A 26,058-nucleotide genomic window follows, 5' to 3' on the forward strand; every position below is an offset into this window, starting at 1 on the left:
CACTTGAAGTTCACATTGGCAGAAAACGATTTTAAGTCTCTAAAAGGTAGCAGTGATCTGATACAAACCAATCTCCTATTTCACATCAGATATCACAGCTGCTAGCAATGGTACCCCAGCTTGTTCCCAATTGTTGGGTGTTACAGATGAACCGTCTGTGCTGAGCCGAAGTGGGGGAAAGACCAATGAAGGCTCAATGTTAGAAGCTGAATGAATGCTCACACTCACATACAGGTCATATTGAAAGTGGCTTTGGGCAACCTCAGTCAGCAGTAGGGTTGAAACATTGCTGGTGGCTACTGACTCTGGTGGTTTGTCTGCAGTGCATATACACCCAAATTATAACATTCAGCTGGCACCTTGAGAGATGCTACGTGGGAAAAGGTCTAAACTTTTCTAATACCAGCAGAGTAGACCTCTTCAGGAAGGGGTGGTAAATGGATATTAGGGAAGCCTGAACATTGCTGCTGCCAGTACAGCAAATGGATATCTAGTTCACCAGATCTGCAAGCACAGTGCCCTGAAAAACACTGGGATCAGTGCTCCAGGGTCAGGCTCTGTCTCCATTTCCCAGCTGACATGCCATTCATCTGGACGGCAGTCTCTGTTTAATCCCAAATCCCATTTTCCACCATTGCTTCAGTATGTTGATTCCTGTTGACCTGGTTAGCTGGTAGTTAGAGCCAACCTCACAGATTGTCTGTGGCATAAGAAATGGGCTATGAGATCACGTTTTATCAGACGAGCTCAGTACCTTGCTTTGTTCATACTTGTCTCCAGGCTGTGAGTGTTCATACCCTGTGCTGCCGTTGGAGGTAGATATCTTCAGGGGTGGGAGAGATGGGTTACGGCTCGTGGCCTTCAAAGGCTTCTCAGACCCCACTGGGATAGAGGAATGGGGTCTGCTGTTGGGCTGAGGGGCCCTCCCGGCCTGGGGCCTCAGCACGGCTGAGCTGATCTCTTTGCGCTGGTACTCTATGGGCGACTGCAGCGCTGCAAGGGAGGACAAGGATTAGCCACACGCCCCCCACAGCCTTGCAGAGGGCTGCAGAGAGTGCGGGGGGTGATTCAAACAGAACAGACATGTAAGATGCAGACTGAACAGCAACAGGAGATGCCCCCTATGAAAGCACACGGTGCATTCATGGCCAGACAGGACACAAGCATTTTACGTCGTGCTGTGCGCAAACTGAACACAGCTACTGCAAAGAACAGCTTCTCCAACCAACACAGTGGGCTAAAATATACATCTGAATTCATGTTCTTTGAAATCATACAAATAATTCACATCCCCTAGTCAAAATAAATGAAAGCCTGAATAAGAGATGCACAGTGCATTTACAGTCAGTTTTGCTAACATCAGAAAATACAGGCCAAGATCCCTAAGTCTCATCTGCGTATTCCTAAGAGAGTGTGACGACTAAATACTCTTTATACATGATGCACTGCAACTTGGCTTTCAATGTGCTTTTGACATTAACTGCTTCAGTTCAAGGAAACTGCTGGAACTGATCAGCAAGTGAGAAAGTATAGATAGCATCAAGACTCAGCAGTCCAGGCCTCTCCAGAAAACACCCAACAGGCAACACCAAACAGCTTCATAAGCCTTAAAAAAAAAGGAGTCTGTTTGTGAGAGTGCATGTTTCATAGACATGAAGAAAGCTTACACTGGAAAAAGGAAGGATAAAAATTCCAGATTGTGAAGAAATAAATAATCTGTTATGTTTGGAGGAGAAGGGATCAGGGCTGAGACTCACAAAGAATGGGAAAAGAACAGATTTTCTGGGCTCAGACTACCATCCCCAGACCTGTGGGTTTGGTTTCTTGTATGTCATGTGGCTTCAATGGATGATTTATAGCCAATTAATACTGTGTACATGTATCAGACTAAACCTACTGGAATGCAGAGAGACTAGTCTAGCAAGAGGCAGACAGAGGACACAATGTCACAGCATCAGCCCCACCAGGGAACCACAACAGAAGGAATGTCTTTCCCAACAAGAGGAAAAGTAAAGAAAAACAGAAAGGCTCAACACCACACAGTGTACTCTCCAGCATTCTCCTTCCAGAGAAAGGCAGGACAATTCCAAAAAGAAATCACTTCATACTAAAGAACAAAAGGAAAAAAAAAATCAAGGAGGATGCCAGATCACCATTTTCTTCAAAAGGACACAAACATAGATCTGTAGCAATCTGAAAGATTACTTGGCTCCAAAACCTGCGTGGTGACCCTTGTCACAAAAGCAGATTGTATTTATGCCACAGTGACTGCCAGTTTCACTTGCTTACTTCAGCTGCAGCTGGAAATGGTTTGGTCCTGCTGCAGATCAGCCACAGAGGGCAAGGAAGGTTGGGGAGAACTTGACAGTGACTTTGACAGTGACGTTTTTCTACTGTGTACAGCAGATTCAGCTGCAAGGTCTTTAGCAGTAAGACGTGAACGAATATTTATCAGTCTATCTTGAAATGGTCTATTCTACTCAGTGCTTTTAAAAGGTATTTAGTTGAATGTCCACTTGTGATACTAATTCTACCATTAACTATCCCACCCATCTCTGGCTTCCAGCCTCCTGTCAAACATCTATTAGTATTCTTAGAAGCTTCTGGCAAAATCAGTGTGTAGGTACTTGCATTTCCTCTTTCTCAACTTGCCCCCCAAAACATGATTTAAAAAAAGGTACAGATGAATGGCTTTTTCCTTATGAAATACATCCATCAGTGACATATTTTCTTTACAGCTTGTTTCTTAAAGCAAAATGAAAGGTCACAATAACAAGTCTTTCGGTGCAGAGCTCGTTTCTCCAGCTTAGCAGCTTTTGCTTTTTCAAGAAAAAAATACAAAAAACTTGAATATTACAGTGTAATTGCACGAAGTTTTACATTTATGAACTGTGGATGCTTTGAATGTAGCCCTGTACTCTTTAGGGCTTCCCTTCTGAAGAGAGAAAATCAAGAAACAGCTTGAGCAAGAACTCGCAGGGAATATTTTGTTATTAAGTTTACACAGCATTGGCTTAGCCTGGATTTAATATGATTTTAAAGACAGAAAACATCTGCTTTAATGAAATGCAAAGCTAAAGAACGTATTTAAAGATTAGTCAGTCTCAATAAGATTACATTCTAAAAGCCACTTAAAATGTTCTGGACTGGACAAGCTCTACTGGATACAATATAATTTTCTTAGATCTTATTTATAGGTTTAAGGTAAATCCTAAAGTTTTTATTTTAATATAAATTTTAGCTTCAAAGATAGTGATGATTATGTTCCTATCCCATCAAATTACTTGCTGGTCTCACAGAAAATGAGCTAAATAGGGTCTATGAAGATGCTTCAGTAGAAAAAGGGTCTCACAGGGCAGTAGGTCCTGGACGGGTAAGAGCGAATATATCAAAAATAAAAAAACCCAAGCAATAAAGATGTGGAAGGAAGAGAAAATGCCTGCAGCAGTGCCTCTGCAGTTCTCACAAAGTTTTTTAAAAAATAGTCAGTAGCTAAGTATTAGTCTAGCTTATTTCTAGTCCAATAATTCCTCATTCAAAGCCAACTCCACTGACACAAAACCATCCAACTGGTCAAACTGGAGAACTTAAGACTGCTCATCCAACTAGTATATTTAAAGAATCATTTTACAATGATTGTATGAGCCTCTCTCTATTCCAACTCATGAAAACCCAATACCAAGTTGTGGCATCATGGGTGAAATACTATTTCCCTTCTCAGCTCAACCATAGTTTCTGAACTGTTACAAACAATTTTTTCATGTAACTCCTTTCCAGTTAACTTCTGAAAAGTAAGATTAAGCTGACTTAAAATTTTTAAAACCTACATGTTGAAGAAAAGGGAACTTTTGCTTTGATGTGAGCTGCAAGAGCCTTTTCCAATTTTGCAACAAAAAATGAACAAAACCGAACACCAAAAGCCAAAAATCAAAACATCTAACAGATTGTGCCAAGCCAACACATTTTGATTCAAGCAAATATGTTTCATTATTGGACATGTTTTAAGTTATTAAGTGCAGAACTTTAATATAAGCTGCATTTAAAAAAATATTTTGAAATGAATAGTTCAAACCAATTTTGGACTTTGTTGCTTTTAACTTTGTTGCCTCCGAACAAACAAGAGAAATACCATTTTTAGATTCTTCCTCTAGTTCTGTTTCCTTCTCTTTCCTTCATCCATTCATGAGCAAGAAGAAGCTAAAACTGTTAACTGAATTTGATTCCTCTGTATTTTCAAAATACACAGTGTCCATTGATCGTGTGTGCTTGTCTGGTTTTTGTGGGGTTTTTCTTGGGAGCACAGCTTGAATTTGAACTATTATTTCAAACCACCCCAAATCTAATCCTAAAGCAAAGCTGACACTTCAGAAAGACCCCTGTTCATGCACAGCTCCCATCGTTTCTAGGAGAAACAAGCCCTTGCCCTTGTTTCTTTGCCCTCTCTTTTGGTTGTGGGTTTGTTTTTGTTTTTTGTTTGTTTGTTTGTTTTTTGTTTGTTTGTTTTTTGTTTGTTTTTGTTTTTGTTTTGTTTTGTTTTTTTAAATTAAAAGCAGCTGCTCCCCTGCAGAGGTGGGAGCTGTAAGGGGATGGGTGGTGAGGCAGCCTTCATCCCCCTTCACATCCTCAGCTTGTAGCACATGGTGATGTTTAGTAGAAGGTTTTTGGGGATAAGCCTTGCTCTGAGTAAGCGGGAGATTCTGTGTAGATAAAATCGCAACCTGGCTTCAACAAGGTCTTGGGTTGGGATCAGATTTAAAATCTCCCTGTAGGATGGAAAGCACCAGGGGACACAGACCTGCAAACCCCAGCATTTTTAAAGGATCTTGCACAAAAGTATCACCCGCAGAGGGACCTGAGACCTGAACATGATCCTGATTGATACATTCAGGGCAACTGCAAAGGGACCCTGCCCCTATTTAAGGAGGGAGCCACTTGGCTGCCAAAACCAGACCATGAGATGCTGCTAATAAAGCCAGGCCAGAATGACCTGGGGTCTGTAATGGGGCTCCAGCAGCTTCTCAGGGCAGGCTCCAGGGCCACATAGCAGTTCAGATCAGGCTTGCCTGTCCCTTCTCCCATTCCCATCTTCCCACCAGGCAGTCCTGGCATACAGGACAGAGACCTCTGTACAGTGGCACTGAGGTGGCCTCTTTTCAAAGACCAGCAGTAATTTATGAGTCTTTCCCATTACTCTGTGGATACCACTTGACACAGTGTTTAATGACAGGCAGGCTGGGCTGGAGTTTTCTCCTTGGGAATTTTTGTTATGGAAAGAAGTCGATGAATGTTCTTCTCATAGGGGAAACAAAGACATAAAGATTCTAAATCCCATGTAGTGTCATGGTTTGGGAAACAGAGAAAAGACCATGTACATACCATTTAGGAAATCTCTTTGTGTGTCCAAAACCTGGTTGATGTCCTGTACCCAAGCTTGTTGAATTTCTGGATTAGCTGCCTGTAAAATTACTCTCTCCGATGTTTCCCGGCTCATTAGAGCAAACTTGCAGGGATCATTGTCCACATTTTCTTCAATGATAAGGTAATTCATCTGAAACAAGCCAAGGTAAGCACATTACATGGAGCATGAGTTAACATTACCCAAGAATCAAAATTGTTTTGAAATGTTCCTGAAAATAATTGAGTCAAATGACAAACTGCCAGATCATAATCACTAGAATTTGCCTGATATAGATTTACCCAGATAAATCTAAATCTTAAATATGATGCTTAATAAAGCTCTGACAGATGTACCAAACACCCACCTGCCTTGTCTTGAATTACAACTTCTATTTTAAGGTAACATAGATCTGACTGATGTGCTAAAAGTTTACTGTAACACATAAATAGAGCAAAAATGTTCCTATTAATATGGTAATAAAGTCTATCATTCCTCCAATTTAAATAAATGTTTACATTTCTTATCCTCTGTTAAGAAAATCTCAGTCATTAGAGTATTTTAAAAATGGAATGGACTGTGCACAGAGATATACAAAAAAAAAAAGATAAATTTTCCCCTGATGCTCCAACAGATCTTATTTCTTGCAGATTAGAGTCACCTGTGTGCAATCACTTCACTTGACTGTAGTCACAGATGCTCTTTCTGGAAATCACATGGATGGTAATTTTGGCTGCTGTTCTGCCCTTGTGAGGTTTCTGTTTTGAGGACTTGTAACTTTAGCTATCCTGAGATACTTCAGACAGGAAACAAGAATAGGTTGGCATAGCCTCTCAAAAAAAAAAAAAAAAAAAAAAAAAAAAAAAAAAAAAAAAAAAAAAAAAAAAAAAAAAAAAAAAAAAAAAAAAAAAAAAAAAAAAAAAAAAAAAAAAAAAAAAAAAAAAAAAAAAAAAAAAAAAAAAAAAAAAAAAAAAAAAGAGAGAGAGAGAGGGAGAGTCTTCATGTCAAAAGCAGACAGCTCTGAAGATGAAGGCAGTAACATGCCTCTAGAAGAAGTCTGTCTCCAGCTTCTCTAACTATCTGTCAAGGTATAGAGAGATCCACTCCACACTGGAATCCTGTCTAGCATTCAAACTGCAAGATGTAATTAGCCACTTCCTTTGGTCCCTGTGAAGTTAGAGAGACATGCAGGAACTCCCCGGACATGGGGACACAAAAAGGGACAGACAGTGAGCCTGGGCAGTGGTATTCCTTTTGTCTGAGCTCTTTCTCCTCCGATTGACAGCCAAACCAAGCAAGTCAATCCTGTTAAGACTCCAGGAAAAAGACGTGAAGGTCAAAGTCTCAAATCTCCTATTTGTGTCTCAGGGAGATGCATTTGCCAAAGCTCCTGCTTAGGTATTTTCAGAGTTTGAAAGGTACTCAACTGAGAACTATCCCAGAAGGAATGTGCCATTTCTCAACACTAACTACCTCACTGCATAAAAAAGGGTTCTTAGCTAATGTAGGATATCATCCTGAAGCTTCTGTCACAGTTTGAGCGTGACAGATCTTGGAGAACAATAGTTGGGAGCCTCATGTCCCTGACAGACCAGAACAGCTGCATTTGAAGTCATATGTACTTTTTACTCTAACAGAGAGGCCTCAGTGCTCAGTGGTGGCTGTGACACAGAGTAACGAAATGGGATATCTGTGGTGCTGTCTCAAGTGGAGGCTCCACTGTGAGGTGAGGATGCCCACAGCCCAGAGAGGCAGGGAATGATCCTGCTATAGGGAATGGTCCTGCTGCACTGTCAGCCACAGCTCATCTCTGTGGGAAAGAACAAGAGAAATGCAAAAGCAGCGTGAAGCTGAAGTAGGGATTGGTAGAGTGTGAGAGGTGTGAGAGCTGCCAGCACACAGACTGCACACTCCACAGACTCCCCTGTGCTGGGGGAGATGCACCTGGAGCCACTGGGGATCCCACACTTGCTGTAGGCACTCAACAGGAGAATGAGCTGTTTTGCCAAATGGAAGAAAAGGAACTGGAAAATTATCACACAAAAAATTTTAAACTCAGGCAGTGGGAACAGCGTTCCTTTCGTAGGCTGTTTAACTAGAAAAGCAACTCATACCCTTGAGGCAAGCTAATTTTATTGACATTAGGAGAGATTTATTTTTCTCTCTTTATCTACAATATACAATTCAGGAATTGTTTCCTGCAGATAAAAGCCTCATTGTTATACATACAATAAACTGAAGTAAAAATGATTCACGCTATTTCCATCTCCAACTTTAATAATGATTTAAATCAGCAAAAAGATAAAATCAAAGCTGATCATCTAAATCAAGATGATTGTTTATTTGTAAGCTTTAGGTTTTTTCTTTATAGCCTGTTATTTGGTTGAAAACTGTAAAATACACTGACTTGCAAATGGGTGCAGGCTTTTCAGTAAATGCTGCAGTTTCTGTCAGGCAAGAAGATGCCCTCATTTCAGTAAATATGCTGTTTATCATAGATTTGTTTAGCTATACATTGTTAATATGCATTATTTCACTTGATATTGTTCTTTTCTATTTCATATTAATGTACCATTTAAAATTTAGAGCAAACACAATCTGGGATTGTGTGGGAGCATTCTCTCACATCTCTTTTAACCTGTATCTTTGAAAAGGAAATCAATTCCAGACTGGTTTCTCAGCTTTGAATGATCAAAAAATTCAAATGAACCAGTGATTTTGTTCTTTCTGCAGGCACAGCAACGGCTGTTCTACCAGGAGATGTGCATTCATTCATCTTCACTTACCATTTCAGACGTTAACTTTGCATTTATTAAACAAACATAAAACCTCTTAAACAAACAAAGAAACAAAGAAGTATTTTTTCTGGTCACTTTCAGTTTTTACTTTTACTCCCAGCCCCATAATCTGAACAGATTATTTAAAACCAAAATCAATTTCTTACAGCTTTCTTTAGGGTTAGCTGGTTTTTTCATTCCTCATAGCTGCATTTTCAGAACTATGTGTGGTTTTGTTTGAAATGTTCTTGCAACATTCACATTTGAACTAACAGCCCTCCCCTGAATTAAGGAAGAGTATTTCCAGTAATGTCACATAAAGGTTTAGTATTGACTTACAGTTTGACCTAAGATGACTCTTTTTGATACTCCACGTTCCCCTACCGTTTATTATCACACTTAAAAGTGATTATTGCATACTTCCTTTGACTACTGCAGGCTATTTGCTAACTCAGAGCTATGAATGACACAGGACCTGCCCTGGTTGTGTTCCCTGTAAAAATTACCCAGTAAATTTAGATACCCAGTGGTTTATTTAGAGACAGTCTTAAATGGCTCCTGATCCACTGAAAGGATGCAAATGTTTCCTGCACATTGCTGTCCACATATGACAGGATGAACCAGTCTCACAGCATAGAAAACTGGAAGCATTTTCTTACAGGACTATCAAACAGAATATGCCTCTCTCTCTCCGTTTCTTACCTTTATGCTTTTCTTGAACATGTAGCCTGGTGTTAGAGATCCTTTTCTGAGGAGTTCACTGAAGATAACTATTTGCTCAAAGAGAAACACCCTACGCTCCTTGGGCCGAGACTGAACTCCGGAATCCTGCTCTGTCACGTAGAAGGTGTCCTGCTGCAGCAGCTTGCCTTGAGCTGTCAGTTTGCCCTGAGAAGCAGACAAGGCACCACCATTACAAACCCTGACCATCGTGGTCCCGCAAGATGATCTGCTATATTTCATGCAGCCCAAGTTTTCCAGGCAGCACCATATTTGTGTGAGACATATCCCCTCCAGGCTATCAAAGCAGCACTCTAGTAAATTGTGACCACAGTTTAAGAAAAATAACATAGGTTTTCTTTGCTCTCATTGCCACTGATTGTGCATATAAAACCAAAAGCAAGAGGTCTCAACGCAGACTGTTTTGTATGCTTCATTTCAAACACTGTTCCCACTATTGGTTACTGTAGTGCCTTGTTCTCTCTAGTCATGAGCTCTCCATCACCCCCTAAGCCAGCAGTCAATGACACAGCACCTCTGAAGGTGCAAAAAACCAGGACCTACCTGTGCATAAGACAGTAAGACAAATGTTACTTCATTTTGGAGATAAGACATCTCACCAAAGCCTACACTGGCTTAGCTGCAAACCACAAGCTGTAACCTGTGGGGTTGTAACTTCCAAGTCCCCTCCTGGATGATGCCAAACTCGGTCAGAGCTGTTAACGTGTTAATGCCAGGTGACCTTGCAAACAGGCAGGGCAGGCTGGTTCATCACTTATTTTGCTCTGGTTATATCTACAAGAAGTCTCATTAAAGCTTGCAGAAGCTTTCACAGACCTCCCATTTTGAAGAAACAATAGATAAATTATCACAAGTCTAAAGTGAAAGGTATATTACACCCTCACCTCTGAAACCTCACCAAAACATGCAGCTCAGCGCTGGAGAAGAAAAAGCACTAAATGAACAGCTTGGAGTAGAGACAATTGTAGAAAGATAAAATAATTCTCCTAGTTATTATTATAAACAGAATGCTAATACATACCTCAAAGCCTTGGAGGCGACCCAGGTTCATCATATCGTTGCAACGTTTTGGTACAAGGCACATTAATTCAACTGCTTTCTGTTCAGGAAAAAGGATGTTGGATTATTACAAGAGAATCAGAGGGTTCCTAAAAGCCTAGTGTCAAACAATGAAGTTCAATAGCACAATTGCTGCCGTCAGTTATTCGTGATGAGGCCCTCCTGCACTGAAGATGTGTGCTAATGTCTAAAAAGAGGATGGGGCACCTAAAACGTAGGACCATGCCATCATCTTTTAATTCTGATTTAAGCCAAAAGAAAAACCACATTTAGAATACCAGCAGGATCTTCAACTATTGTCAAGGGAATACTGGGGTTTTCAATCTTCCATACAAAGTGCCATTAGCACTATTGTCCAAGACATGAAAACGTACCTCTATATCTGAGCACTCCAGACCAGCTTTTTCACTGTACCTCAGGAAGTCCTGGAGAAAGCAGAAAGGTTTGCATTAAAGGCACTTCAGAAAGAGAAAACAAAAGGCACCAGTTTGGAAAGGAAAAAGGCATATTCAACGTGTCTTTTTCTGAGAAGAAATTTGCTAATATTAATAAAATCATCTGCAGAGATTGCTGAATGCCACAACCACTTTAAAGATACTGAAAAGGGGTGCGGATGATTGTTGAAAACATCACATAAAAAAAGACAAAGCTGGGATTAGCCCTTAGAAATGCTTACTTGGTCCCTGTCTTAAGCCACAAGACCACACACACACACACACACACACACACAAAGGTTTTTCTTTTCCTTTTGGCATTTTGGGGAACACGCTGCTGTCTCTTTGCTAGTGCGCAATTACCAAACTGTGGGCTGATGGCAGTCTGCTTGAGGCTAGTTCAAGAGAGAGCAGAAGCCAGCTCCAAGCTCCGGTGCTGCTGGAGATTATAGGGTAGGGTTCAGACATGCCTGATTTTAGATATTAGTTTGAGACCCCTCAGGATGAATTTTCAGAAATGCTGAGTAACTGGCATCGTGGATAAGTCAGCATAACCCACAGTGGGCAAGCTCCTTGGGAAAAAAATTGTGTGGAGCTCCCCAAATTTTAAGATGTCAGAATATTCTGGAAATAACTTTCTTAGGGTAATTTGAAATTAGCTATTCAGAAAGGGAGGCTATAGCATTTACTTAAAGCACACCGTTCAGCACCAAAGACAGACTTTATTAACACATTTGTGTATCTTTGTTTCAATTTAAACAAAAATTGAAAGTTTGCTCTTAAACCTCAGAGGAAGAAAATTCCTATCTGAAGTTTACTCTTCTATAAAAAAATCCCCAAAGAAAATTTTTTACAAATAAAATCTGTTTACTATCCTAAATCCTAAATTACAAACAGCTTGTACAGATGTGGCCCTCATGCCCTCTGGACATTTTCCATGGGCCTCTGTCATTGTATGCCCAGAGAACAGACTCCTCTTTCCTCTTACTGTGATGAATTTATTCCTCAGTTAAGTCTAAGGCTGATTTAAAGTAACACCACCTAATGCAACATGCAGACTATAGTTTAGTCCAAACTAGATCTTTCCACTCACCTTGAGAAGAAGCTGATATTTAGTTATTCTTTGAATGGGTTTGATCAGAAAGTCACTGATGGTTAGCCGTTGGCTTATTTCCTGTTGAACCTCCTAAAAATTGAGGATTAAAAACAATTGCAAACAATCACAGAGTAAGACAGAGACCACGATAAAATGTCTCAGCAGAGGCTTATTTCCACAGAAAGTTGGTCTGTTCTTAATCTTTTGTTTACAAGGGGGAATTTCTGAGGATTTAAAAATCTGGCATATCCTACTTAGGCAAGGACTGGGTAAAAGTCATGACTGAGCTGGAAGGCATTGGAAAGCATAGGATCCCTCCCCTCCCCGAGCTGACCGAGCAGTACTGAAAGTCTGAAAGATCACTCTTTCCACTGCAGCAGGATTAGCTCACAAATCAGTCCTGCAAAGCATGCTTTACGTCCAGGGGTAAAAGGAAACATCTTCCCTTGTTAAACAAGCTTCTTTCACAGTACTATCTAAATGTGTCTAGTCCCAAAGACTTTATGAAACAGACAAAGTTATGGGGAATCTACGAGAGGCACCACCCAGCTCCAACAGCTTTTACCTCCTCCCCTGTTTGTAGACTACTGATTAAAAAGTCACATTTTCTTTGGGACAGAAATTAGTGCAGGGCCACTATAAGGGCCACACACAGTCAGCACTGCATTAAATATTTAACAGATATTAACAATATGAGAATTTGAAGTCAATTAAATAATAACATTTTCTCCCCACAGCAGAGACTTCAGCAGCATGAGCAGTACTAAAATCTTCTAGAGTTTGTTTTAGACAAACCCCACGGGTTACAGAGTAGTCTCCTTGAGCAGGACTCCCAGCTGCAAGCAGTAGTAATGTGCAATGTGCCCTGCTTACCTCAAAGTATGTTTCATACTCGGCTACTATGTATTCAGATCGTGGCTTGTTTTGGCAATATACCACATACATGTGCAATCGCCGCTCCTGTGAAGGCAAGAGGCACAGCAGCCTGGTGAGATACTGGCTACTGTTCTGCTACTGAAGGGTGGCAGAGAACTGCTATGATGTTCTGCTTGGTCTTCCTTAATTTTTGGTTTAATCAAAGATTTAGTTTGCTGAAGTAAGAAAGAAAATTGGTAGCTGGCTCTGTTCTAGACTTCTGCATGCACCTCAGGCAAGGGGAAGGTTCCATGGGGGTAGCTAGTGAGAGATGTCATACCCACAGTGGCAGGTCTGAAATTTGCTGCAGAGCTGTGCTCTGGCTAATATTACATGAACACGTAAATTGTAGCAGTTGGCAAATACCTGCCGTAATTATATTTTGGCAGATGTCCTTGGCCATATCAATTTTGCCCCCCAAATAAGTTGTCTGCAAGAAAGCAATTAATTAATGCCTTAGTGCAATTCAGCTGCACACTTGGAAATGCATAACTAAAAGGATACTTAAGGTTTAAGTTAGGTTTAGGCATGTGAAAGTAAACAAACAGATGTTTCCGGAAAGGAGTCATCACACCCTAAATGACAACTGTACATATAGGTATAAGGTATAATATAGGTAACAAAAAAAAACTTACATGCTTAATAAAAAGCTGTGCTAAACGGTCAGGTTCTTGAAGACATTTTTCCAGTTCAACCAGGAAAAAGCTGAAAGAAAGGACATCAACATTTCAGAATACTTCTTTAGGTCATCCCAGCAGCAAACCAGTCATCCTTCAGATATGTCAGTACAATTTTAGCTACAGTATTCAATAATAAATGAAAAGGTAAGCTTGTCTTCAGCCCTTAATGGTGGGATTTCTAAAGCATTAGATGAGAGCTGTGAAATGTGGAGGTCTTTTCTTGCAAACTGTCTGCTCTTCTTTACTCTTACAGTGGTTTCAATTTTCAGAAAGTGCCGATTATTAATTGCAAGAGTTGCTTTCCTTCACTGAGAACTCCCAAAGTAAAACTTTTCCATGTACCAAAATACTTGTGAAAACTCAACTGAAGCTTAACCAGAAGTTCTCAGTGGCATGAGCAGATTTGGAGTACTGGTCAATGTGAAAGAGATGCAGCAGTTTCCACTTGAATAAACAAGTCAACATGTTTTGCTGGTGGAGTTACGATATGTTCCATTTGTCACTGTTTTTAATTTCATAATAAATCATAATATGCAATTCATAAACACCATCTCTATCTTGGCCTGCAGCTTTGGAGAGGTCATTCATTCCAGCTCAAACGCCCTTATCAAGAATATACTGGGATGCCTAAAAGTGAGGTAAAATCAGCTGAAGTAAACTTCAGAAATACTGCTAGATTTTTCTATCTGGCTGGCAAATTCTGACAATCTCCCTATCCATGAACTTACTCTTTTTCACTTCAGGATTTCTGTCTCAAATGCCTCTCTGGATTTACTACAGTAGCCAGATTTGGGGAGAGGACATGTCTGCAATGGTCTGGTCCCAAGAAATCCCAGAACCACAAAAAAAGGATGCAACTTGGACAGCTGTCTCAACTAAAAATCCCCATTGCTACCATTAGATACAGCTGCTCCCATAACTCAGTCCTCTGTAAATGTTACATTCATCTGCATTTAAATAGACTTCTTGCCCCAAATATGCAGAACTAAAAATAAGGAATCCTTTCCTTTGTGTTACAGAAAACTCCTACCATCACACTTAAACAGGGAATGGCTCTGGTAAAAACACTCCATTGCGGGCATCAACTTAATATATGGTGAAGCTTTTCCTGACATTTCTTAGTTTGTGCTCACTGAGTCATTTGTCAGAATATACAGGCAGGCCCAGGCTATGAGATAAGCACCTATGGGACACAAGATGGGAAGGGTACTGTGCTTCATGGGTGAGGGAAATGTCCAGAGTTGAAGGAAGATCCAGCCCAGTGTCCATTGTTCAAATCTGTACATGCATACTCAAATTCTAGTTAGCTGGAGCTGAAGAGTATTTCTGAGTGGCAGAGTTGAAATGATGGATCATATTGTCCATAAGCAAGAGATTGTTGTTCATAAAGTTACAGGAGAAATGGCCCAGGGTTTGTGTGTTCAGCAGCTTTTCAAAATCTACTTGTATGAGTAAGATTTTCAGTGAATGGAGTTCCTAACTCAGAGCCAAAAGCATCAACTAGGCCAAAGCACGTCAGGGCTTTCATGAGAGAAGGATCTTGAAGGAATTTGCATTTTATCGCCCTTCTAGCCAAACACCACTGGTATGGTCAGCCTTCACGATCCAATCAGCTGCATGTGAAGATGTTCATGTTGCTGAGAACCACGCAATCCAAGAAAGAAACCATGACTTTCCAGCACTGCTACGGCACATCAGTAGGATGAACTAAGCCTACAGCTGTGACCCATGAAACATAATTATGGCAGCCTCAATAGCTTTGCTAAGGATCTAGCAAATACCCCATAAGCAGCAACTCTCCGAGAGCCATGTTGGGAATGCTTATGAGCCACAGGTCCAGAGCTGTGGATGGACCACAGTGGTATCTCCCAGCGAAGCCTCTTGTTGTTGTGGCTCCCCAGCAAGGAGTGGCAGAGCCATTGGCAGCACAGCCCTGACAGAGCAGACTCCTGTGTGCAGCATTTCTGGCACACTGACCAGCACTCCTGGCACAGTGTTTGAACCAACATAAAAGCTGTATCTGCGATCAGAAACAGTATGACAAACACCCTCCCAAGAAGCCAGGCAGTGCAAAGCTATAGCCCAGCAAAATTGAGTTTTTTTCAATGGGAAAAATGATTTCATGTAAGACTGATGCTTTGCATCATGCAGTTGTGTCGGTTTTGGCTGGGTAGACAAATCCCTATATCAGGACTTAGTGTATAGTGAAACTGTGGCTAAAAGCACATGAATGAGACCACGTTCTCAGGATTCAAGGTGGCCATGATTTGTGAAGTTATTAAGCAGCACTTACAAACCAACAGAGACCATTCAAAGAGAGGCAACATCCTGTGGAAGTTCAGCCCTGAATGGCCTGCTGATGTTCCATCAAAAGCAGCTTAGACATAAAGACACTATATAGCCCAATCCTTTATGGACAGGGGTTAGAAAGGTGCTTAAAAAGGAACTAAACCAAAAACTTACTCTTTGTGCCAGTCATAGATCTGGTGAATATTGCCAAATACGATCTTGTCTTTCCCTTTCATATCTTCAGAAACACCTTTTTCTTCCATCCTCCTCATGAAGCCCTTTAGGATTGATTAAGGATCAGTGGTCAGCATGCTTAAAATATCTTTTGTACAATTTAAAACCAGAAACCCTACTAGATACTTTAAATTACACAGTTTGCTTAAAAGAAAACTTTAAAGGATTTGTTTAGAATATCTACAATAGTTACACAAACCACTATCAGATGTAATTGAAGTGACAAGTGCAAATGTAAGATAAAAGTTAAACAAAGTAGTTTATCAAGCCTGGCTTCTCTAGTAAGAGGAAAAAGAACTTTGTACAGAGTTCATCCATTCATCACCACGAGTATTTTGTGAGAGCACAAAGCCAAGCAGTAAGTTTAAAGAGTCACATGAACAGGATTTCTCACACCTCCTGAGAGTTTATTTGTAAGCCTTTGGAGCACTGCAGCCCTGTTAGGTTTGTCAGTGGTGCATGATATAAACAGAACATAACACAAAGGTCTTCAAGTTTGGAAGCTGTTGAAAATCAGATAGGCTGATAATTCTCCTTGGACTAGTGAATGCCACCAGTGAATCACATGCCTCCAGATCTGAGTCTTTGCTGAGAGAAAAACTGGAGCCTGCAAGTGAGTTGGATCTGACAGGTGATGCCTAGGGAACTTAACAAGTCGAAGTTTAAAAAAAAGACTTTTTTTTAACAGAAATAAACCCCCAAACTCTAGTTTCTCCCAGGCTTTCTTTTTTTGTTCCAAACAATAATCCATGGGCCACACATGCACCTCAACATAGATCCAAGCCCACCTTCTAGAAATGTACTCAGACACTGAACATTAGCCCAGGTGCAAACTCAAGTTTAAGTATCTGTTACCATTACTCAATCTGACAGGAAGAAAAGCATTAAATAAGTGGTAGGAGCATAATTCCCCACCACTGCCCCCAAGGCTGCATTACAGCAGAAGGAGTTTGTCACAAGCAGGGTAGCCAAGAAAAACCTTTGCACACTGGAGTTGAACCTAAAATACAACATTTGTTAGATGGAAACAAAAATAGTTTCCAAAGGCATTTCTTCTTGTTTCTGTCAACATGAGAAGGGGACCATGGAAGCAGTGTGCAAAATAAAGCAGTTTGTTTCTCATGCTGTATTTTTTGTTGTTGTCACTTGTCAGCATGGTGCTTTTTAGTGGGAAAACATTTTGCATAGCAGGGTTTGCTTCAGCTCACCTCCACAACAGTTCCCAAGTCTTTGACGTAGTCTTTTTCAGTCTGTACCAGCTCATTTAAGACAAACCTATATTAAAACAGAACACACACACATATTTGACCGCATTCCTTGATGCTTGCTCCTCTTATCACATATGACCTCACCATAAACCCCCACTGTCACTCAGATCACATAACATGTGTCACTTGTCACTCAGAGCTCAGTGGAATGTAAAAAACAAAAAAGTCACATTTCAGGTCAGGGTAGTCTCAATTTTCTTAGCCACTCTTTCTTCCTATCCCTCTTTGCCCCCACAGCCCAGGATGATGCAAGAGCAGCAGCACAAACAGCTGCCTGTACTTTGAGCTACCCCTCCCCGACCTCCTCTCCTCCATCCCCTACACAGTTTCCCCTGAGAACAATGGAGACATGTTCTGACCCATTTTCCAGCAAGCAGGAGAGGATTTCTTGCCCCAGTCTCTCTGGCTTTGCCCAAGAGTCATCCATTAAGTTTTAATTTGGAAGTTTCAAACACTTGGAAAACAAATCCCCTCTCCCGTCATAACTAAGAGCTTAATCTTTCAGACTAGGTAATCTATGTGTGGGTGTTGAATATTTTAACACTGATTTCAAAGCTAATATGTAGGAGAGTCACCTAATGAAGGCTTGATGCATGCAAACAACAGCAAGCTAAAAAAAGCCCCTCCTATGTAAGTCAAACCGACTAATCACATCATGTTCTTTCGAGGACAGTTTCAAAAAGTTACAGCTTGCTGCAGACAGTTTGTCTCTCAATTACGCCAATACATAGATTTGGCACAGTGACAAATAAACTCCATCTGTGCTCAAGTTTGCTGCAGCAGTAACAAGGCTAACTAGATAGAGGAGTGCTTTCATGTCCACATCAATCAGCAGACTGACCCACTTGAAGTGATAGGGCTGAGGGCAAACAGTGCTAAGATAAAAGGCTGGTTCAAAATACCTAGAGGGGAAAGAAAAGAGGATAGCATTGCAAGGAGAGACTTAGTTAGGAGAAGTTACTGAGAAAACAAATCCTGCTCCTGCTGTGCTCCCAACATGTCTCTTGCTCAGACAAAGCAGAGGCGATTCTTAGGACACGTGTCAGGAGAAGGTCAAACAGCTTCTTGTTCGCTTGAGAGCGAAATCCATCCCCCTTGGCAGAAGGCAGGGCTGGCAGCGGCCACACCAGATGTCTGTGCTCTCCGAAGTGCCCTGCCAAGTTGTGTGCCTGGGCGGCAAACACGTGCAGGGCGAAAGGCAACAGGCTGCTCTTTCAGCCCAGCACCATGTGGCCTGAGCAGGCGTGTGCTGTACAGCCCCCTCTCGCTGGCTGACCCACCGTGCCCTTGTGAAAGGCTCACCACATACACTCTGCCCAGGGACAGGTGCTGGGAGGGACTTGTCAGCTTGCACCCTCCTCCCTTTGCGTTGCTACCCACAAGCACAGACAGCTGCTGAGGGGATGCAGAGAACCTTTCCCTCCTACAAGGTTATCATCTGGCCAAATTCTGCTCTAAAAATGAAGCAGAGGGTGCTTGTAGTACATAATGTTGCAGGTCATGCAGGTGGGTGTCTATTAAAAATCATTGCAGCGAGCAGGTTTCTGGTCAACAGATGAAACTTGCACATTTCCGTCTCTATTAGGATCCAGGGTGTACACCTCCACTGCTTGCCTTAAACTCTGCACCAGCATTCCCTCAGTTCCCCTCTTCCTAGCAAGCAGAAAAATCAACCTTGACCATCTCTATTCATTCTATGAAGCCTACCTGACACAGTATCTTAGAGGTGCTCCCAAATTTAAGGTTTCTAGGATGTATGCAGCCAAAAATTCAAGTTCACTCATCTTCTCCTCTAATAACATGGAGCAAGGGCTTGCAAAGTGCCCTGGTCACCAGCAGTGCTGACTACACAACTGTATTTAAACCAGCACAGACTGACACAAGGGTAGAGCCTCCTCACTTCTGATTAAATCTGAGTATCTGGATATTTTAGTAACTCTGTATTCAATCCATACTGAACAGTGACACTCAATAAGACTATGGTCTTCCTGCTTGTAGAAATGCAGCAATCAAGCCTGATGGAATAGGATTTTCCTAAAACCAGGGCCAGCTGCTGGCACATGTGTGCTGCCAGGGACACAGGACATTACTGCCCGTGCCTGTGTAAGGGTTCAGCTGCTGTTTTGTGGGGGAATGGCGGATGACAGCTCGAGCTGGGAGCTCAGCTGCCTCACATGACTGTGGAATTAAGCCCAGGAAGCTGCAGAGATACAGAACACAGACACAAAGGAGCTGGAGGAGAGACAGATGTCTTGTGCTGAAAGCCACTAGCAGGTGCTCCTAAACATCCTGGTGTTTAGAATTCTGGCAGCTACTAATAATTACACGTAACACGCTACCAGTTCCTCTGCCAGAAGCTTCACACGCTAGAGAGTGTTCCTGTGTTCCTGTAACTTTGCTTACAGTGCCAGAGGTCTCTGCACTAAAACTGCAACCTGCAGTTTCCTGTCAGGTACCTAATTAATGAATTGCTACTAGAGAATGTCCAGAACTTGCGATATTGAGGAGCTTTTAGGAGGCATTCATAGGCAGAGATGTTCCTTGCAGGAAGGCTGACAGCTGCCTAGTAGGAAACTTCTCCCATTCAGAAACACATCCAGGAGTGTCATGTCCCTGTCTGCTGCTGGGAGCTGCTCCAGTTCTTCACTGTATCACTTCTCTGGCTTCCTACAACAAACTGCAGGAGCAAACGATGGCTTTCACAGACTTGTGACACTTGGCTCCTACTTCCTTTTCTACTCTTAACTCCTTGTTTTCCCCAGCTTGGTTTCCTTCCTGCTTGGCATCTTTCCCAAAAGAGCTGCTCATCTTCCACCTCTCACCTTTCCACACTCCAGTGAGAGCTGTATGGAATGTTACTTTCCCCCTCAATCTTCCATTTGATTAGATCGCTGCAGTTACCATTGTTAGCACAAGAGGTGATACAAAGAAAACAGCTACCTCAGCTCTTTTTCATATAATTCTTGATTCTGTTTCTCCAATTCTCTGTGTTCTTCAGCTGAACTATGCATTTAAGAAATGCTTTAATCATTACTGGCTTTGAAGGGACAAGCGTTATTTCTTTTTTTTACCTTTAAGGGAGTGTACAGATAATTTAACAAAAACAACTTTCATGAGCCGTCACCATTTCTTTTTTCTCCCATTACCATGAACATGGGGGTTTCCCAAATGAAGCTTTCTCTTCAGTGGTGCACCACAAATGCAGCTGAATCCTGTCCCTTCCTTTGCTAATAACTAAGGCAAAAAAATTACTATCTCATTCAAAAAATCCTAGTAGGATTCTCTATTCTGTTCCTTGAAGGTAGCTAGCAAGGTCAACCACATATTACCCCTCTGAGAGTTGGTTTCACTGCTGGCAATGAAGTAATTACCAATGCAAACATCTCAGTAATACTTGTCGAGCTGTTCAGAGGCTTTTACAGCACTAGATATTTGCTATCTGGGGTAAAAGCTGTTCATTTTAGAGTGATGATGAACTTCCTGAGTGGAACTGCTTTTATGAAGTGTTTTTAAGTGTAACACAGTTTTACTCCCATTCCATGTTCATTCACTCTTTCAGTGGTGGTTTGTGTCCTCCTTGGATGCGTATTTTGGAAAGAAGAACCAGCAAAACAACTTACATTCTGCCTCTCATTGCTTTGGCTTTTTGTTCCTCTTCAAGGTTCCGTGGGGGCGTTGAAGGTGTCATTCCTTCATTTAAGCAGCCAGTGGCATCTTTTAAGCTTCCTCGGTAAGATCCTCCTTCAAGGGTCTAAAAAAAAACCAAAGAAAACAGAATAAGCATTGTCCTTGAACTCCAGTATAAGTATTCAAGTCAGTTCTGCAATCAACACTACAGTTAAACCCAAGCAGAGTATTCAGCAACACTTTCCTGCAGGACTTAGTGAAACACAACCAAACTAATTTTAGGTTCATGTAGGACCCCCCCTCCCCACCCCCCCAAAAAAAGCATTAGAACAGAGAAAATGTCCTTCTGTTAGAACTTGGAAAAAGATGTTCCTGTAGCTCTGAGAAAACTCTTACAAATTATTTAAAAACAACCTGGAAATATCTTAATGTCTCAATCAGGACCATTGTTAGGCTACATGTGGTCAAAGATTCTCTGCCAAAAGCTGAATGGGGATTCTTGTAGTAAAATAAAACACAAAAAGAAACAGAAAGATGGACACAGTAACATTCCATAATAATTAAAGCTTCCCCCAAATCCCTGGAAAGTAACTGTAATTGTCTAACAGACTGTATGTGGGGGAGAGAAAATAAAATAACATCCAAATATATGTCTAACTGGATTAATGAAATACTTTTCAATTTGTTAGTCCCTCGATGGAATAAAATTATTTTGAGTAAATTTTCTGGGAATATCCTTCTTGGTTTCCCATAAAGAACTCCTTCACTCATCACTCCTTATCAAGCAGTCTACAAACGCTGAGTCTTTCCATGTACCAATATGTCAAACTGAGAAAATACCATAAACCATATGAAATTACTCACTAGATAAAACTGCTTGCACAGAGCTGAAGTAACTTAATGATCACTGTGGGGTTTTTGGTTTTGTTTTTTTTTCTTCTCTCTTCACAGTTCCAGTATATGTAAGAAAATGAACCTTTGTTGGCCCATCATAATCCCGCTTTAAAGTTGTTCAGAGAATGCATTTAGCTAATTTTAGAGGCCCTGGAATTTGTAGAAAAAGGTTTAGCTTTGATTTTAAGATTTTGAACTGCTTAGGGAAAACTTAAGAGAAGCCAGGATATGAAACAGGATTCACTCCTTGTCCAACAGACATGGGATCAGACAGGGAGAATGTACGACACTGAAATTTTTGAACAAATTAATCCCAAAGCATTTTTATTGCTTATTCCACTCCCTGTAAGAAAGAGTTGACAAGGCAGATTAAAAGTGCCACGTGAATCTTTGTAAAATTAAAGCACAGCTGTGTTACTTCAAGCAGTTTTACTCTTTAGAGTGTCTTTTTAAAAGAGAAACCGTAATACCAAACCATTTCACACAGTAAAACTCCCGTGCCTCAGAACAAGCTTTAAAACAAAACAAACAAAACATCCCACTGTGGAAAATATTTGAATACCGACAAGACCCCAGAAAGAGAACAGTACAATAGCTCATGCTCTGCAAAGTCCACTCCAGAAGTGACTTTTGACTGTGCAGCACAGAGCCTACGTGAGATGTGGGCTTCATTTCATATGGGGAGCAAAAATATTAGGACACTACTAAGAAGCAGAGCACACGGGGTTAATAAAAGCATAGCAGATGAAAGGTAGAAAGCAAGGAAACCAGAAATAAGAGGTGGCCTTTAAAGCACTTCCCTAGAGTCACATCAGGCCTGTTGTGTACACAGTTTTCACAACACTAAACTTACCAGCTTAGTTTTGACCAACTTTTCTATTGCACTGACAAGATCCGCAGCAGTTGGGACATCTGAGGAGCTCTGTCGAGCAGCTAGCAAAGAAGAGGACTGCAAGACACCAGGTTGCAAAGGAAAAGCAAGTTAAAAGGATGAGAAGGGAGTAGGAAACCAAGCGGTCAGCGAAGAAGCTTCTGAGGCAGGAGAACGAACACGGAAGGGAGCTGGAGGGTAAGAGGGCCACATGCACGGACAGGTGAGCGAGTGTCGCCGTATCAGACAAGCATGGAATTGCCATCCGCTTCTGGCTGCACATTTCCAAGACTGGGAACCAGGGAACAGCGTGAAAGAACTGAAGTTCATTTACAAACAGGTTACAATACTCCTAAAGTCTGCTGGCTCCTCCTTCAAAGGACATCTACGGTCTTACAGACTCCAGAAAATTGATCATATTACTGCAGATGTAAGAAATTACCCCCTCCCTCATACATACATATTTAATAAGTGCAGTTAAGCACAAGGCACATAGCATTACAGGCAGTAGGGGAGGGAGGAACAAATAATTCCATCTCCCTTCCATACAGATCAATTGCAACTCCAAATCAACTTGGATGACACCTCCCCTTCATGCAACTTCAGTCACCTAAAACATGTAACTCTTCTCTCTGCTCTCTGCAACCAGTGGAGAGGAAACATCCCTACATGTCTCATCTATCCTGAGTACCAGGCACAGTCTTGTCTCTCTATGCCTGTGGGCTGGTCACAGGTATTCGATTTTTAGGTGCCTGACATCATGTCATGTCTTTAGATGTCTCCATTTACACATCTCCAGAAACACCAAGACCTCTTAAATGTTCTCCCAAGCACCCCTACGGCTCTGTGTGAAATACTCAGTTTTAGTTTAAGGTTTTTGTTGTATAAGGGCATATCACCTCTAGATCTTTGTCCTGGGAAACCTCACTTTGAACATCCAAACCCATTTGATAGCTATGGGAATTGGGATTTATTAGCTCACCTGTATGTACATTTTTTCTGAAGGCAATGCAAGCTACGACTAAAACTATAAGCCCTTTTATAACCTGCTTTCAGCAGGCTGACACAGACTAAAGCGTGGCTAAATTTTATAAATTTTGCATTAAAAAGTTTATTCATCTCTCAGATACTCAATAAAAGTCTTCTGAAGAGCAGCTACTCCAGTGAAGTCACTATGCGGGTGTCAACAAACACGCATCTGAGATTAAACAGTGCTGGGGAATGAGACGTGGAAATGTGATGGCAGGAATTAGGCAGCTGGCCACCTCTTTCCACAGCCCTTTGGGAAGGTTGCTCCTGTTGATTGACACAGCCTCAGGAGAAGAAAAAGAAGGCAAAGGAGATTATAATCCTAACCAGAAGCCTTGTGATAGAGCAGGAACATGAACTGCCTGCCAGTCATCGTCTTGTTTTTCACAAATAATACATGTAATCAGCAGTTCTAATTTCAACAACAACAAAAACTACAGGTAATCAGGCTGGTAATTGAGGAATTAGGCTGGTAATGCAGGACTCTCATACAAATGTGAAAGCTCAGACAGCCTGTTTCACCTGCAATGCAGACAGATGTGTCTAGGAAAAAAAAAAGACTGAAAACAAGGGCTTTGAAGAGATACTGGACAAATACACTGACAATAACTGGCAACCATAACCACCCTAGCAGGAGGAGTCCAATTTTTGGAGGCACTAAAAAGCTGTTGCTCTCGTTTATTTTACCTGAAATTGCTCAATATTTTTGAAAAGTAAATAACTGCAGGATTTTGAAGGGAACAAGAAAACATTCACTGATGACAAGGTTTTCAGGGTTAAATAAAAGTTCTGGGAAAAGAGTACAGTTTGTGTGGGGCACATCAAAATACAATATTTCTACTTCCCAGGGAGCAAATTATGAATTTCTGATATGAAGAGATCTTGCAACTTGTCTTTTTAAGAGCCTCCAGGGGCAGTGACGAACGATTACTGCTGCCTTGCAGATGGGCTCAGGGAAAAGTGTCACCTCCCACGCTATGCAGACATCTCCCCCCTACCACAGCTACTGTCCCATGCTGCTGCTGCTGCTGGTCCATCCTAAGCCTGTGCCTGTAAGCACAGAGGCAGCACATGAGCAAGAAGTTGTGCTCAAATTAACACCATTAGAGAGCTTTCAGCTCCAGCATGGCTCGAACATTGCCAACACAGTGTCCTGTGCCAGGGAATTCAGGACCCAGGTTTGTGAGCTTTAGTTTTTAGTTGAAGCAGAAAACAGTTTAGTTCCACAACATTTACACTATCAGAAATGTGTTTAAGAAATACTGAAGTCATATGGCATGTTGGACACCAAAAACAGTGACCTGACCTAAATCAGTTTTGTTTGTCTTTAAAAAAAACCCCACAAAATAAAACACCCCCCGCTCCAAAACAAAAAGCAAGCTAGCCCCCAAACATTTAGCTTAACTCCATGGGGAACAAGCTATTGTGCTGGGCATGGATCCACCACAGCTCTGCTTCGCTGACCTTTCACCTCTGCCCCTCTCCAGACAGCCAGCAGCACACACAGCACTCAAAGGGCAAGAGTCCACAACTCCAGCTGCTTCCTTCTGGTCTTGCTGCCACCACAATGTCATAATATTTCCTGATAGATTAGCAGAAAGGCCCCAAATCCTTTACTCCATCACTCTGCTCCTTGAGTCCCAAAAATATTTACATCCTTCTCTCTCTGTATTTCCAAACTCCTGCCTGAACCTTCCCCAAGAACGTTCTGGGTTGCTTTTTGTCTGACAACTTATTAATCTCCCCTATCCTTGCTTCTTTGCCTGCAGCAATTACAATCAGAGGATAGTGATACAGAAGTGGCAGTGCTAAAAACAGATGTCAGCAGGAAAGCAGGAAACTGCTAAACAGGAGGATAGTTTTCTGCAAGGGAGAACGACAGCACCAGGAAAGGGTGGGGGAGACACGAGCAGACAGGACCTGCACTGACTGTCAATGCAAACCACTGTGACAGCCACATTCACAGATTCTCACCCCGAGACCAACTGAAGGGCTTTGCAAGCCACTGTGCCACCTACCATGGCAAATTCTGACAATGCTCAAGAGACTCCACCTAACATCAGAGAACTACCACCACCAGCATTATTAGCCTGAATGGAGTTTCTGACCACACACAGCACAGGTGCACAATCGACCTGCCATGGAATGGGATGACAGGACTAAATTGCTTATCCAGTGCTATTTGTAAATCCCGTTGGAAAAAGGTATTAGATTATGATTTGCTTGAAGGAGTCTTTTATAACCACAAGTCTAGGCTAGTTCTGGATACTAGAAGACCACTATGAAACCACTGTGATATAGCTATGCAAGAAATGCACTTAAACAGAAAAATTACATAGTAGGGGAGGCCTTACCATTTCATCTTGGGTTGGATCATTGTCAAAAATCTTCATAGGAGGAGGAAGAGGTGTGTGAGACTCTTCATCCGGTTCATCTTCTCCCCAACCCTTCTTGCTCTTCTGAAGAAAAGTTAGATATAATTAGAAGCAGGGATGGGTTTCTTGTATCTTTTTAGATATCTAAGTCCTACCACCAGGCTCAATATTGCTTTGGATGGAGAGAATTGCAGGTAATGGGAGAGAAGCAATAAAGACTTAAGGTTTTGCTGGTTAATCCTGGTGAATTCTAAGGCTTACAGAAATACAGTTTATAGGTCAGCCAAGCAGCTAAGGCAGTTACAGCTGTGTGCTGATACAATAGAATGTTTTTCATTCAAATAAGAACTGTTCAATGTACAATTTTAAAATGC

The 26,058-nt window shown here is 41.5% G+C and overlaps 1 protein-coding gene across 1 annotated transcript in view; it reads right to left on the bottom strand.

Moving 5' to 3' along the window:
* Positions 1 to 26,058, bottom strand: part of KALRN (kalirin RhoGEF kinase) — a 498,966-nt gene that overhangs the window by 32,980 nt on the left and 439,928 nt on the right. The window contains exons 38-50 of the mRNA XM_027885121.1: positions 25,664 to 25,768; positions 22,263 to 22,358; positions 20,509 to 20,639; positions 16,829 to 16,895; positions 15,561 to 15,664; positions 13,053 to 13,122; positions 12,376 to 12,462; positions 11,500 to 11,592; positions 10,347 to 10,397; positions 9,935 to 10,012; positions 8,875 to 9,060; positions 5,377 to 5,548; positions 755 to 993 (exon numbers count right to left, since the gene is read on the bottom strand). Coding sequence (XP_027740922.1) covers positions 755 to 993; positions 5,377 to 5,548; positions 8,875 to 9,060; positions 9,935 to 10,012; positions 10,347 to 10,397; positions 11,500 to 11,592; positions 12,376 to 12,462; positions 13,053 to 13,122; positions 15,561 to 15,664; positions 16,829 to 16,895; positions 20,509 to 20,639; positions 22,263 to 22,358; positions 25,664 to 25,768 — 1,479 coding nt within the window. The remainder of the gene's footprint in view (positions 1 to 754; positions 994 to 5,376; positions 5,549 to 8,874; positions 9,061 to 9,934; positions 10,013 to 10,346; positions 10,398 to 11,499; positions 11,593 to 12,375; positions 12,463 to 13,052; positions 13,123 to 15,560; positions 15,665 to 16,828; positions 16,896 to 20,508; positions 20,640 to 22,262; positions 22,359 to 25,663; positions 25,769 to 26,058) is intronic.

The sequence above is a fragment of the Empidonax traillii genome, unplaced genomic scaffold (genome assembly GCF_003031625.1).
Source record: "Empidonax traillii isolate 1590-97213 ecotype Southwest subspecies unplaced genomic scaffold, ASM303162v1 scaffold161:size1573837, whole genome shotgun sequence".
Lineage (NCBI taxonomy): Eukaryota > Metazoa > Chordata > Aves > Passeriformes > Tyrannidae > Empidonax > Empidonax traillii.